This window comes from Schistocerca nitens, chromosome 1, assembly GCF_023898315.1.
Source record: "Schistocerca nitens isolate TAMUIC-IGC-003100 chromosome 1, iqSchNite1.1, whole genome shotgun sequence".
Classification (NCBI taxonomy): Eukaryota; Metazoa; Arthropoda; class Insecta; order Orthoptera; family Acrididae; genus Schistocerca; species Schistocerca nitens.
This window is the reverse complement of record NC_064614.1, coordinates 63,380,595-63,394,257: the sequence shown is the minus strand read 5'-3', so window position 1 is coordinate 63,394,257 and position 13,663 is coordinate 63,380,595. Positions and strand designations below refer to the sequence as shown.

The 13,663-nt window shown below is 48.3% G+C and overlaps 1 protein-coding gene across 4 annotated transcripts in view; it reads right to left on the bottom strand.

The window, feature by feature from the left end:
* The window catches only part of LOC126241267 (fibrosin-1-like protein), a 739,110-nt gene that overhangs the window by 200,100 nt on the left and 525,347 nt on the right, over positions 1–13,663 (bottom strand). For all 4 annotated transcript variants that reach the window (XM_049947992.1, XM_049947994.1, XM_049947995.1 and 1 more), the window contains exon 5: positions 1,927–1,953. In XM_049947992.1, coding sequence (XP_049803949.1) covers positions 1,927–1,953 — 27 coding nt within the window. The remainder of the gene's footprint in view (positions 1–1,926; positions 1,954–13,663) is intronic.

Genomic DNA, 13,663 nt, shown 5'->3' with positions numbered 1-13,663 from the left:
TTCAAATGGCTCTAAGCACGATGGGACTTAACGTCTGAGGTCATCAGTCCCCGAGAACTTAGAACTACTTAAACCTAACTAACCTAACGACATCACACACACAAATGCCCGAGGCAGGATTCGAACCCGCGACCGTAGCGGTCGCGCGGTTTCAGACTGTAGCGCCTAGAACCGATCTGCCACCCCGGCCGGCTCAATAAGAAACCCCCTAAGCCATCGATAGTAAAGCATTCCTTTCTCATGATCTGTTTCTTGCTATGCTGCATCATGTGCACTGTGTATGGTAGCAATGCCCATTTTTTCGCAGCTTTCTGACATGTGCAATATGAAATGCCTAGCTCAATCGACCCAGCGATTTCCTTGGTGAGTTATCCAAGCGTCTTCGAACATTACCAGTAAGCTCTGTAATCAATGATGGTCCATGATTACCACTGTCGCTGTTACACTAGCTGTCTCCATCTTCCTTACAATCGATAAAATTGTTGCCTTTCTTGGAACATCGCGCACACTGAATTCTCTCCGGAATGCACGATGTCTTGTAGCCGTAAGTCTGTCTTCCAATATGTTTTCAACAACAGCAACCTATTCTCGAAGTGTGTACTGCTTGTTTCTGCCAGGTGAAAGCTGCGAACGAATCACTAATTTTCTCGTTATTATCATGGGGCCAGAACTATACACACATAGGTTTCACAAACTGCGACGGGCAATGCTACGACCGAATTAACACAAGCAGAGCTAGCACGAAATTATACCAGACAAAGGACATCATGCGAAGAAACTGCAATCAACTTGCAAACAAAGGGTGGTATTTCTGATTCTCCCATGAAACAACGTTCCCGTTTCTGGAGCTTTCGGAGGGAAATAATGAGCCATTGAAGTAGTTTAGGTTTACATGGATTGCCCCGTGCTACTATATTGCGCAATAAGGTACACGGAAATAGCCAGATATCAGCCGTTCTGGCATCTTACAGCTCGCTCATTTCACGTGCAAATATTTAATTAACGTTTGACTATTAAAGCGCAAGGGTAGTAGTTAATGGGCACATTACAGAGAACGAAGAGCAATACCTGCAATGTAACTGAAGGATGGGCCAGAAGAACTCTCTTTAACAGTCATCCACTGCGATGACACAATTACATGGCAGCTCCAATAAACAAAGTAACGAAATGTAGGCTCTTCGACGGATGAATATTTTTTAAAAGCGGTCGTCAACGCGTGTTAAGTATTTCTTTAAATGCGTAAGCAGCTGTTTGATTGTCTTTCATTATAACTACTTGTTTTTGTTTACACTATCATCATGTTAAGAAAGATCAAATATGAATCACTTGTTGTAGCACATCATATGAATATGGTAATCTATGTCATTACTGCCCCATTTATAACTGTGGTATCAAATTGGACACACCATTTCTTCTGCAGCGAGAGCTATTTGGTTCTTTAGATTTTTCAGCACGTCAGATGGTGCAGCAATCATATAGATTGCCATACTGATGTGATACGCTGTGACATGATTAATATTTGATAGACTGAACAGTGGTAATGTTGTAAACCGAAACCGACAGCTACAATACAACTGAACAGCTGCGTGCCATGCATTTAAAAATACTCTGCCAGTGATTGAACTGTACACGGGACGCTACTGCTTTACTGACAGTTTCATCTAATAAGTATCACTGTTTGAAGGAACTAACACCATTTTTCGTAGTGTATAGGAGAACTAACGACGTACGACAAAAAGTAAGAAGTGAAAAAGGTGGGGGTGTGGTGGATTTGACGTTCAAAAATAGATAATCGAAGTACCGCACGCAGCAGAAGCCACAAAATACAATACATAGAATGAATTCCAAAACGTGTCCAACAGCGAGGCGAACGCGTTGCAGCCACAGCGGAACACTGGATGAATACCCGTCGAAGAGAGCACTTACCTTGTCATCTTCTCCTTCACTATCACACTGAAATAAAGAAGAGATACCCAAGTTAATAGCAGTCCACAGATTTAGCGTTAGAAAAATACAACTACACGCTAATTACGTAGTCTCTTACACAGTAAGCTTAACTGTATAGAGTGTAAGTGTGCAATGTTTGAACTGGAGGCAATTAAATGTGTATACTTCCAAATCTGCTTTCATTGCCGTTGTCAGCTGAAAGACTGTGTGTGTGTGTGTGTGTGTGTGTGTGTGTGTGTGTGTGTGTGTGTGAGAGAGAGAGAGAGAGAGAGAGAGAGAGAGAGAGAGAGAGAGAGAGAGAGAGAGAGGGGGGGGAGGTGGAGAGAGAGAGGGGGGGGGAGGTGGAGAGAGAGAGAGAGAGAGGAGGGAGGTGGAGAGAGAGGGGGGGGTGGAGAGAGAGAGAGAGGGGGGGGAGGTGGAGAGAGAGAGGGGAGGAGGTGGAGAGAGAGGGGGGAGGTAGAGAGAGGGGGGAGGTGGAGAGAGTGAGAGGGGGGAGGTGGAGAGAGTGAGAGGGGGGAGGTGGAGAGAGAGAGGGGGGAGGTGGAGAGAGAGAGGGGGGAGGTGGAGAGAGAGAGGGGGGAGGTGGAGAGAGAGAGGGGGGGAGGTGGAGAGAGAGGGGGGGAGGTGGAGAGAGAGGGGGGGAGGTGGAGAGAGAGGGGGGGAGGTGGAGAGAGAGGGGGGGAGGTGGAGAGAGAGGGGGGGAGGTGGAGAGAGAGAGGGGGGAAGGTGGAGAGAGTGGGGGGGAGGTGGAGAGAGTGGGGGGAGGTGGAGAGAGTGGGGGGAGGTGGAGAGAGTGGGGGGAGGTGGAGAGAGTGGGAGAGGGGGGAGGTGGAGAGAGAGGGAGAGGGGGGAGGTGGAGAGAGGGGGGGAGTTGGAGAGAGGGGGGAGGTGGAGAGAGGGGGAAGGTGGAGAGAGGGGGGAGGTGGAGAGAGAGGGAGAGGGGGGAAGGTAGAGGGAGAGGGGGGAAGGTGGAGAGAGAGGGAGAGGGGGGGAGGTGGAGTGAGAGGGAGAGGGGGGAGGTGGAGAGAGAGGGGGAGGTGGAGAGAGAGGGGGGGAGGTGGAGAGAGAGGGGGGGAGGTGGAGAGAGAGGGGGGGAGGTGGAGAGAGAGGGAGAGGGGGGGAGGTGGTGAGAGAGGGAGGGGGGGAGTACACGAAGTGCCCTCTGCTATACACTCCGAGGTTTCTTGCGGAGAGTAAATGTAAAGATAGATGTAGATTGGAACACAGCCATAAAATGCAGAGCGCCAAGCTGCCTGCAATCCATGCAGCATGAAGCTGAGCCAAGCGTCCAGAGATGGCGCCACACGGCAATGATTATTTTACGCGTCCCCCTTACGTTATTCAAATAGCTCCCAAGTGGACATGTTTTGCTAAAAGTGGGTGTAAACCCACATACTGGTCCACTCACGCACTCTTCACCGAGTATCCGCTGAGTACCAGCAATACCTGAATACAACATCAGGACTATTTCCACAGAAGCTGGCAGGAAGAACCCAACAGCAAATTCTACAAGCCACTGGATTCGGACTAGACCACAGTTACAGATTAGCCAGTGGAAATAAACTTTAAATTAATGCCACGGACCAACTTCATATTCAAGTTACGTAGTGTAAGGCCTGTATTTATCAACTGTTTTAAGCTGCTGCTAATCTGTGATGCAATCATTTTGCAGTAGATGTTGCATAACCCTATTTGGTCCTGCCACGAGGTTGTAGAGATTCGTGCAAGCAAGTCATCTCGTAACAGTTACTACTCGTACTTTCGATGGTTGGGGGTGCTTTTGCTACAAAATAGTTACGTGCGACACAAAGCATATTTGGTAAATACAACAGTACTAAACACGCAACCGGCGTGGCGGAGAGAATTTCGTACCAGCAGCAGCTTTGTGTGAGCCACGGTTGAGTCCTAGCTCAGTAAACAGTTTGAACCTGCCAGGAAGTTTCAGATCGGTGCACACTCCGTTGCGCAATGAAACTTCATTCTGTCATCTATCCTATTCGCCTGCAATTTTTGTTACTTTAGCGTGAGATGGTCCCCACGCGAGGTACACGACTGTGGCAGCAAAACTGTCCAAAATCATTCCTCTAAAACGAATTCTTTACTGTTACCCACAGGGTTTCGTGCGAACAGAGCTGTCTTTCTCCCGATTATTCCCGTACGAGTTCTCAAATCACCTCTGCTACACTTGGGCTGCATATTCCTCTTACGATCCCGGCGGTGCGTCTCAGAATTCACCTGATGTCTGTCGTGATGCCTACCTTACAAGTGTTCGAATTGCTGGAACAGTACTACTGATCGCTGTAGCCTGCCCCCCCCCCCCCCTCCCGCCTCTCTCTCTCTCTCTCTCTCTCTCTCTCTCTCTCTCTCTCTCTCTCTCACACACACACACACACACACGCACGCCCTGAAACAGATTTATCAGACCGCAAACAGCCATTTATCACCAGTTTTACTGTTTCGTGCAATCGTAGTATTGATCGGAACGGTACTGCGCAATTTCCGGCGGGCGCCTGCAGCGGGAGAGGGCGTGGAAACGTGGTGTGCGGAGTGGAGCTGAAAGTTTGATGCCGGCCGGCGGCGCGCTAACTGACGTGGTTCGCAGGCGGGCGTGGACGGACGCGGTAATTGCAGCTGATTGAAATGCTCTCGGCGGTCGCCGCGTGAAAAATGCAGCAGCGGCGTCGTGTCGGCCGCCGACACACCGCAGCGGCTTTTCGACCGGCCCGACGCCTGCCACGGGCCACACGGCGGCCGTCACAGACCGTCCCCAACCCGAGCCTCGACCAACATCCCAACTGCCGTTTTAGCAGCACTCAGTTTATAACACCGCACTTCGGCAGCACTTTTACATCGAAGATTTTCGCATAAATTGCACCACTGTCAGACATTAGTTCGGATCACCAGTTCTTCAGAATTATGGAGTATCCTGTACCGAATTACCGACTGTGCTGTCCATCCGTATCTGAAGCCACGAATATACTCCACAAACGTGTACAGGCAGATATGGCTACTGATTCTCTGAAGTCAGTCGCCTGTAGCTTGTAAGTGAGACTTGGTACTACCATGGTTTTGTAAAACTTCGCCTGGGTTTCTCTCCTGGCTTTATTCTGCAAATTTCTTTCACAATCTTTCCACGTAGGGAAGTAAATTTATTTTTTTGTATTATATTGTGCTGCAGTGTGAGAGATGAATAGGCGGAACGTTCCTCCAGATAAAGTAAGACGAAGGTTTCCACTGCACACCATATTGTTAAATAAATAATCACGGTGTCTAACGGCGTCAGGACCCAGTGTGTATGCATCGTTTCGGGGTAAGATAAAACCTGTTTTTAACTTTTGACGAAGTACCGAAGCATCGGTGGTAGCGGAAACCCAACTGACGTGTGTTTTACGTACAAGAGGTAGTGAGAGTTTCAATTATCACCTCGGGAAAATAAAGCAACGCCATTAATCTTCTGTTTATTCGCAGCCACATGTCCACAGAAGTACTACACCTACACAATGAAACCCCCGGGCGACAGTATACTGTAACGTGCTACTATAGGAGCGAAAAAGAAAATTCGCCGTTCACAGATGAAGTGGATATGGGCAATGCCACTTAATTTTTGGCTGCTCTAGTGGCGTGCTAGGTCCGTCTTCTCACACAAACTTTTACACTTCACTATTACCGGTTTCGGCCATTGCGATCGTAAAAAAAATTGGCTCTGAGCACTATGGGACTTAACTTCTGAGGTCATCAGTCGCCTAGAACTTAGAACTAATTAAACCTAACTAACCTAAGGACGTCACACACATCCATGCCCGAGGCAGGATTCAAACCTGTGTCCGTATCGGTCGCGCGGTTCCAGACTGTAGCGCCTAGAACCGCTCGGCCACCCCGGCCGGCTCTTCAATTGGTGCTACGGTAAATTGTGGTATGGCGCTACGGTACATTGTGGTGCGAGGACTCCTATGTGTACCATGACCGCAGGCGTGGACCCGAAAAAAATAAATATACAGTGGTGATTAAAATTCTACTGGATATTATGCCGCGTCATTGCTAAAAACTAACAACAATAATAAACTAAAACCGACGTTTCGGCCGAATTGCAACGGCCTTCCTCAGGGCACGACTGGATTACTCTGCTATTCACAATAAAGTGCCTGGAAGAGCGTTCAATGCTGCAGTCCGAAAGGGAAAAATAATTAACTGCTTTCAACTTCACGCTCTATGCCATCCATTCGATTCCTTACCGAATATGAAACGTAATTAGAAAACTCATTCGTCAGTCTGGAGTAATACCTAGTCTCGATTGTGATTGTATCAGGAACAAACACACCGCAGCAGCCAGCTTCGTGCGTCATCCCCATTAATACCTATGCTAGGTTGCGAATGTATGAGGAGGTGCAAACACACCGTAGTAGCCAGCGTTCTGTCACTAAAACCTAAAGTCGACGTGAAAATTGCCCACTTTCGCAGGCATTCAGCGCAGGGAAGGAAATAAAGTTAACACTTTAGTTAGCTCGTACAGAATTTCAGTTACGAAAGCGTAAAATATAAATTGTTGCCCATAATTTTATAGCTCGATTAGAGCTACAGCAGTTGGACTCTTTTAATTTTCGAAAGACCTACTTCTTTGACTGTGTGACAACGCTCCCTTCACCAACCGCTATTTGCCAGAAACCTTTCTTCATTATATTCAACCGCGTCTGATATATTTGGGACGTTGCGTGTTGTAAGAGTGTTTATTTTAGTTGTTGCTTCTCGTAGGTTTTTTTTTATTATAATGCTGCGGTAGAATTTTCACAACTACAAGCTGTTACAGGTTAGTTAGGTGATTGTCTCGTAGTCGAACAGAAGGTGAGTCTCATACCTCTCGATAGAATTGTCATCGTTTATTGAGCTATCTTCCGCACACTGCATGCATATTTATTTCCACATGTTTAGCTATATCTACACTTCGCAAGCAACGTTGTGGCGTGTGCAGTTGAGTACCTCTGCTACCGCTAACACCCTCTTTGCCTGTAGCAGTTGCGTCGTTGGAAGAATGCTAGCCGATGAACTTCAGTATGAGCTCTAATTATTCTGATTTTCTCGTCGTGATTATTTCGCGAGGCTCGTGTGGGGGAAAAAGTAATACTTTTGCGGAGTCTTCTTGGACGTTATGTTCTCGAAATATAAAAACAGTTAACCTCTCAGCAGTGTGCGATTTGTGCTTTTACCAGTGTGGGGGATGTCTTATGGGGTTAGTATAATTATATATGTTACTAGCTTCGACCGTGGCGTTACCCATGGTTAAACAGTTATTTATAAATAGATGTTAATGCCGAAACTCACTATTCACGCGTATGCACTATCAGAAAAGCCATCCCTTGTTGTATCTTTAAAAGTACACTATAGGTAAAGCTTATTTACAAAATCATCTACATACAGGTATACGGGGGGAATTCAGAAAGTAAAGGCACATTTGTGAAAATCTGTAATTTTATGATGATAGAAAACTGGAACATGCGTTATTTTTCTACGTAACCTCCCTGGACTTCAATGCAGTTTTCCCTACGTTTTACAAGTTTTTTATTTCATCAGAAAATACGTCTATCGGTTGCATCTGTAACCAGTTTTGCACCGCAGCAATGTCGTCTTCATCACTTTCAAATCTTCTTCCCTGTGGTGCTTCCGTTAAGGGTCCAAACATGTGAAAATCGCTTGGGGCCAGGTCTGGACTGTATGGTGGATTTTCCAGCACCTCGAATCTCAACTCCTTTATTGCGTCGGCTGTCCGTTTGGCAGAATGTGGGCGAACGTTATCTTGCTGCAGGCTGACACCTCTTCACAGTTTTCCACGACGTTTGGATCTGATTGCAGGTTTTAGTTTCGTACGCAACAAATGGTTCAAATGGCTCTGAGCACTATAGGACCCAACATCTGTGGTCATCAGTCCCCTAGAACTTAGAACTACTTAAACCTAACTAACCTAAGGACACCACACACATCCATGCCCGAGGCAGGATTCGAACCTGCGACCGTAGCAGTCGCGCGGTTCCGGACTGAGCGCCTAGAACCGCTAGACCACCACGGCCGGCGTACGCAACACATCACATCCACCATACAATACAGACCTGGCTATAAAGCCTCGTTTACGATGGGGCGACGTCTTGCAACATTGTGGTATGCTGTGGAAATGTGGCGTACGTTGTCCTGCCATTTAGTTCTAAATGTTTTGAAATGCTTAACTACTACATAACACTTTTTCAAAATTAGTAAGCAAACGTATTAATAGTATTAATAGTAAACTTTCAGTGTTCGGCTCCACAAATTTAAATTATATGTAAAGTTTTACTCCAGTGCGCGGGAAATAAACATCCCTGGTTGGGATGCATAAACTAAAACCAGAGGAGGGAATGGTCTGACGCAGAGGGGGGGGGGGGGGGGGAATCCCCACCATCCCCCCCCTGCAAATCGCACACTGCCTCTCAGTGATGCAAAGCTCTTCTAATCCGCCACTGTATTTAGTTGGGCGTCTTCGTAACGTTCTCGCGCCGTCTAAACGATCCGGTGACGAAACGCACTGCTTTTCGTCGGCTTTTATTTGTGCACTGCTGACGGCATGCGGACGCAGAGTCCTGTTCTCGAGTACCTCTGATTAGATTATCTCGCCGGAAAGCACGATCACCACCGACGTCCCTGTCGGCGAGGTGCAGCTGGTCTGTGAGAGGAGCGGCAGCAGCAGTATAAATCTCGCCAGGCGCTTGTCAACGGATGACAGCTTGTTTTGCCGCGAGGCGATGAAAAACGCGCGCTCCCCGGCGCCCTCGCCTCGCCTCGCCTCGCCTCGCCGGGTCATTAAGGCCTAAATGCTGCTACTGGCCGGCGTGTGAACGCCGCGGCGCCGGCACGTCTTCCCGCGCCTCGGCCGCAGCCAGGTAACACCCCGCTCTCCCCCCCCCCCCCCCGCCATTCCCCTCGCCGCTCTTCAGCACGTGCGCCGAGCGCCCGGGTGGCTTTGCCTTGGAGAGCGCTCGGCCCGAATAAAAGGCCACTCGTGGAGGGTTCGAGGTGTGTGGCCGGCGCAGCAAGGGCGTCGGCAAACACTGGGAGCCGTTGCCGGCGCAGACACCTGCCGGGAGATGCGCCGGCTGGGCACACGGGGGCGCCAGTTGTAATTTGTGCCGCCTGCCCGCTACGCGCGCGCCGATAAAAGCGCCAGCGTCACGGAAACCGGTGGGGACCTCCCAGCGTGAGGGGCCGCTTCCAGCAGCAGCTTCTTACCCACAACAGCGTGCTGCTGGACTTGTTTTTGTCTTTATGTGTTAAAAAAAAAAATGGTACAAATGGCTCTGAGCACTATGGGACTTATCTGCTGAGGTCATCAGTCCCCTAGAACTCAGAACCAGTTAAACCTAACTAACCTAAGGACATCACACACATCCATGCCCGAGGCAGGATTCGAACCTGCGACCGTAGCGGTCTCGCGGTTCCAGACTGTAGCGCCTAGAACCGATCGGCCACTCCGGCCGGCTGGGGATCGGTTACTGCTGCCGCAAGTACCCTCCGTCACACGTCTTCGGGTGGCCTGTGGAGTACTGATGCAGATGGTGATGTAGATGTGGCTGTGTGTGGACCGAATTCCGTGTTTTACAAGGCCGAGACGAGCATGAATTGGAGCTTTCTTCTGCTGTCACGGTCTGCTCTTGCAGGATTCAAAATATCCGACGGCTCACGCAGCTCGCTAAAGACCTGCGTATCACCTCAGCTCCATAAGCACGAAAGAGACTCCGTGGAAGTGATTTCACTACCCACTTTTGAAACATTAATGAAGTGGTACAGATTTTCATTTTCTTAGGAATAAAAACACTCGAGTAAACGTCTCATAAATGGAAATTAGATTAAAATTTAAATGCACTCCTCAAGAATTCTGCGAGAGGATCTGCATTTTATAAACCCTGCCTCTCCCCCTTTACTCGCAGACGAGCAGGTGAGCGAACATTCTGATAATTAGATTGCCGAGTAAAAGCTAATTTCATTAAGGAGTTTACAAAGTCAGACACGAGCCGGTATAAAAATGAAGGGAGGGAGCGGGGAGTTTTTAATTGCGCGCTCTGGCTCCGAGCCTGGGCTGCGCAGGCGACTGGTGGCGCCGCCCTCGTTTGTCACTGTCTCGTCGCCGCCGCCGCTTGCTAACTTCCCATCAGCTTTTCCACTTTATTTCCCAACAATCCCGTTTTCCGGAATCCTCGGCTCTCCCTTTTTCCGCGCCCTGCTCTTTTTGTTTGTCCGCGGCGGGCCCTCCGACAAGCCCACACACACACACACACACACACACACACACACAGACACACACACAGACACACACACAGACACACACACACACACACACACACACAGCGGTGCAGGATATCCGGAGCTCTTGGCGCCTGCAGAGGGCAGCCGTCTGCCCTGCCCCCACCCTCACCACCCCCTCCACTCCTAATGTGGCGGTCGCCGGGCGCCGCTGCCCCGCCTCGGCCGTCGCGACGTTAATCCTCCGGCGCTCTCGCCGCGAGGGAAGGGGGATGAGGGCGGCAAAGTGGAAAAGGGCCTCTCTCGCTTGCTTCCCTCCCACGTTTATCCAGCTGTGTTACGAGGTTCTTACACTAATAATACATTACCTTCCTGTTGTCCAGCGACCAGTACCAACTGCACACTTGACCTTACAATAAGCTTATCCATTCGTGACCCGTCGCAGGTATTAGTTCCAGTAATTAAAAGCCGTCTCCTACACACTTACTTACATGATAGGCAACCGTTTTCAGAACATAATTCTTCGATTTTCAGGCAGCTAATTTTTCACAACCTGTCGTATCCCGAGGGTTTTAGCACAATACCAATGAAGACGTTATACCTCTACATACACATCTACGTACACACACTCTGCAAGCCGTCATACGGTACGTGGCGGAGGGTACCCTTGTACTACTAGTCGTTCCTTTCCCGTTCCATTCGCTGATACAGAGAGGGAAAACGACTCTCCATATGACTCCTTATTAGCCCTCATTTCTCGTATCTTATCATCACTATCCTTACAAAAATGTATGTTGCCGGCGGTAGAATCGTTCTGCAGTCAGCTTCAAACGCTGGTTCTCTAAATTTTCTCAATACTTTTTCTCGAAAACAACGTCGCCTTGCCTCCAGAGATAACCATTTCAGTTCCTGAAGCATCTCCGCGAAACTTGCGTGTTGTTCAAACTTACCTGGTAACAAATCTAGCAACCCACCTCTGAGCTGCTTCGAAGTCTTCCTTTAATCCGACTTGGTACTGATCCCAAACATGTGAACAGCACTCAAGATTAGGTCGCAGCAATATCTGTACACCGTCTTCTCCACAGATGAATCACAATTTCCTAAAATTATCCCAATAAACCGAAGTCTGGCAGATGTGAACCTTTGAGGACCAGGCGTGAATCGTGCTTCGGTATCTCAGATGGTAGAGCACTTGCCCCCGAAAGGCAAAGGTTCCGAGTTCGAGACTCGGTCGGGCACACATATTTGATCCGCCAGGGAGTTTCACACAGCTGAGATGTTTTTTTGGAACGGATGGTGGTCTGATCTTAAACCGAAACCGATCATCTCTAGTAAAATATACCGTTACAACTGCTTAATTGCATAATTCAGTTCTTAATGTTCATTATAGCTGTAGGATTACAACACCGCCACCATAAAACAGTTTAAGAGGCGTCATATCAGTACATTCTCATATCCTGGTATCCTCCAAAAGGCAATGGGGGAAAAAGTTCCATTTAAAGATGACACAGTTATTTCAATATTTCGGTGGATAAAATTATGAATGAGAACGCTATCGGCTATATTTGTAAATAACTGTACACCCCACGTTTCATGTGCGGTTTTGCTAACCCCCCTCCACTGCTGAGTGTCAGCCCGTGAACCACCCACATGGAGGAATGCTGTAGCATCGGCATTGTACCGCGGCGCAAGAACTCGTCCCGCATACTCGGAGACACCGCCGCCGCCGCCGCCGCCGCCGCCGCCGCCGCCGCCGGCCGTTTTGGGGGAGCATTTCTTTGCGACGTCGGCGGAACGGCAGCCATTGGGCGCGCGATTTATTGACAGGGCGCAGGTTGCAGCGTCGCCGGAAGCGACTCGCTCCTTTTTATTGCCGAACGCATTACATACAACCGCTGTCAGCCGCAAGAACACACAAAGAGAAAAACACAAAGCGCACATCCGTCTTCCAGGTCGGCATCCCAAATATCGCAATTGAATAGCGTGCGGCGCATACGGAATCCCTGAAATTCGCCGCCTGCATTCCTTGCGAGTCAAGCAGTTACCTGAACAAAAAGAAAATAAAAAACCAAAGCATCACTGCTTCACACTTTATCAAGAAATCAAACTGCATTAAAAAATTATTTTAAGCTGTACATCCTTTCGTAAAGCTCAAAAAATTAACTAACCTAATAGATTTAGGATGTATTTCTGGAATTAGCAGTTCCGCGCCCGCACTGTATTTTGATTTGTGTTTATTTCTTCTTAGGCGCCTATTTATCTCTCAATAAGTAAAACTGATGCGGTGCGACCTGGCTCGATCACTGCCCACAGTTAGATTCAGGCCCAAGATGATGCCACGTTGCAGCTTGCCTGATTTGAATGAGCCTGAGCGTTCGATAACGAACCTCGACCCCGAAACTACTCACAAACAATGAAATACAAATAAAATGTGGTTGTGGAATTGCCATGTCCAGTAAAATGCGTTTTCAGCTAACTACCTGCACATAAAAAAATTCTCTTACTAAAATAATAGAGAGGGCCACGAAAGACAATGGATAATAATTGTATCGCTTGCGTTCGATTCGCCATTCGTTGCTCTCCACTTAGCTTCCGTACCGCTTACTCCTGTGAGAGTATAGATTTCGCCTAAGCTGTCATTTGTTTGAAGCCAAGTTCCAGAAGACCTAACACAAACTCAAGTGCGACTGCTTTGTCGGTCCCACGATTCCCGTGATGTGCCTACAAGTTAATACAGAAACAAGTCTCAGGTTAACCTTACTGGCAAGAGAAAGCTGTGAACATCAGTAAATGTAAGCAGGCAATATAACATTAGCCGTCTAAACGCAGCCACAGAAGGAACACCAGGTCAAAATAAACGAATAGCCAGAGCAGCTTTTCTGACAAGAAAACGCGAGGCTAAACGAGCGTAAAGCGTGGGAAGCTTCCATTAATCTCGATCCATCCGCTTCAATTTCATGCACCGTTCCGCTTGCAGTCAGTCTGATTAACTTATTCTCCGAATCTCCTCCGCTTATACAACGTCAGATACCGTTTTTTCAACTAGTGCAGGAAAAAATGCATCACAGCAAACCTTTCTGAGCGTCGTTACTTTGGAACCTAGTCCAGTTGTTCCGTCCAATGTGACGGATATGTATGGAAGCCAAAACTGCACTTCCGCTATCAACTTCAGACGTGCACTACTTTGAAGGTCAGCTATTTTTTGACGGCGTCTGTACAGCGAAACTAAAGTTACGAGTTAAATTGTCTAAAAAATGGCTCTCAGCACTACGGTACTTAACATCTGAGGGCAGCAGTCCCTAAGACTTAGAACTACTTAAACCTAACTAACCTAAAAACATCACACACATCCATGCCCGAGGCAGGATTCGAACCTGCGACCTAGCGGTCGTGCGGTTCCAGACTGTAGTGCCTAGAACCGCTCGGCCACTCCGGCCGGCGGTGTTGAACAATATAC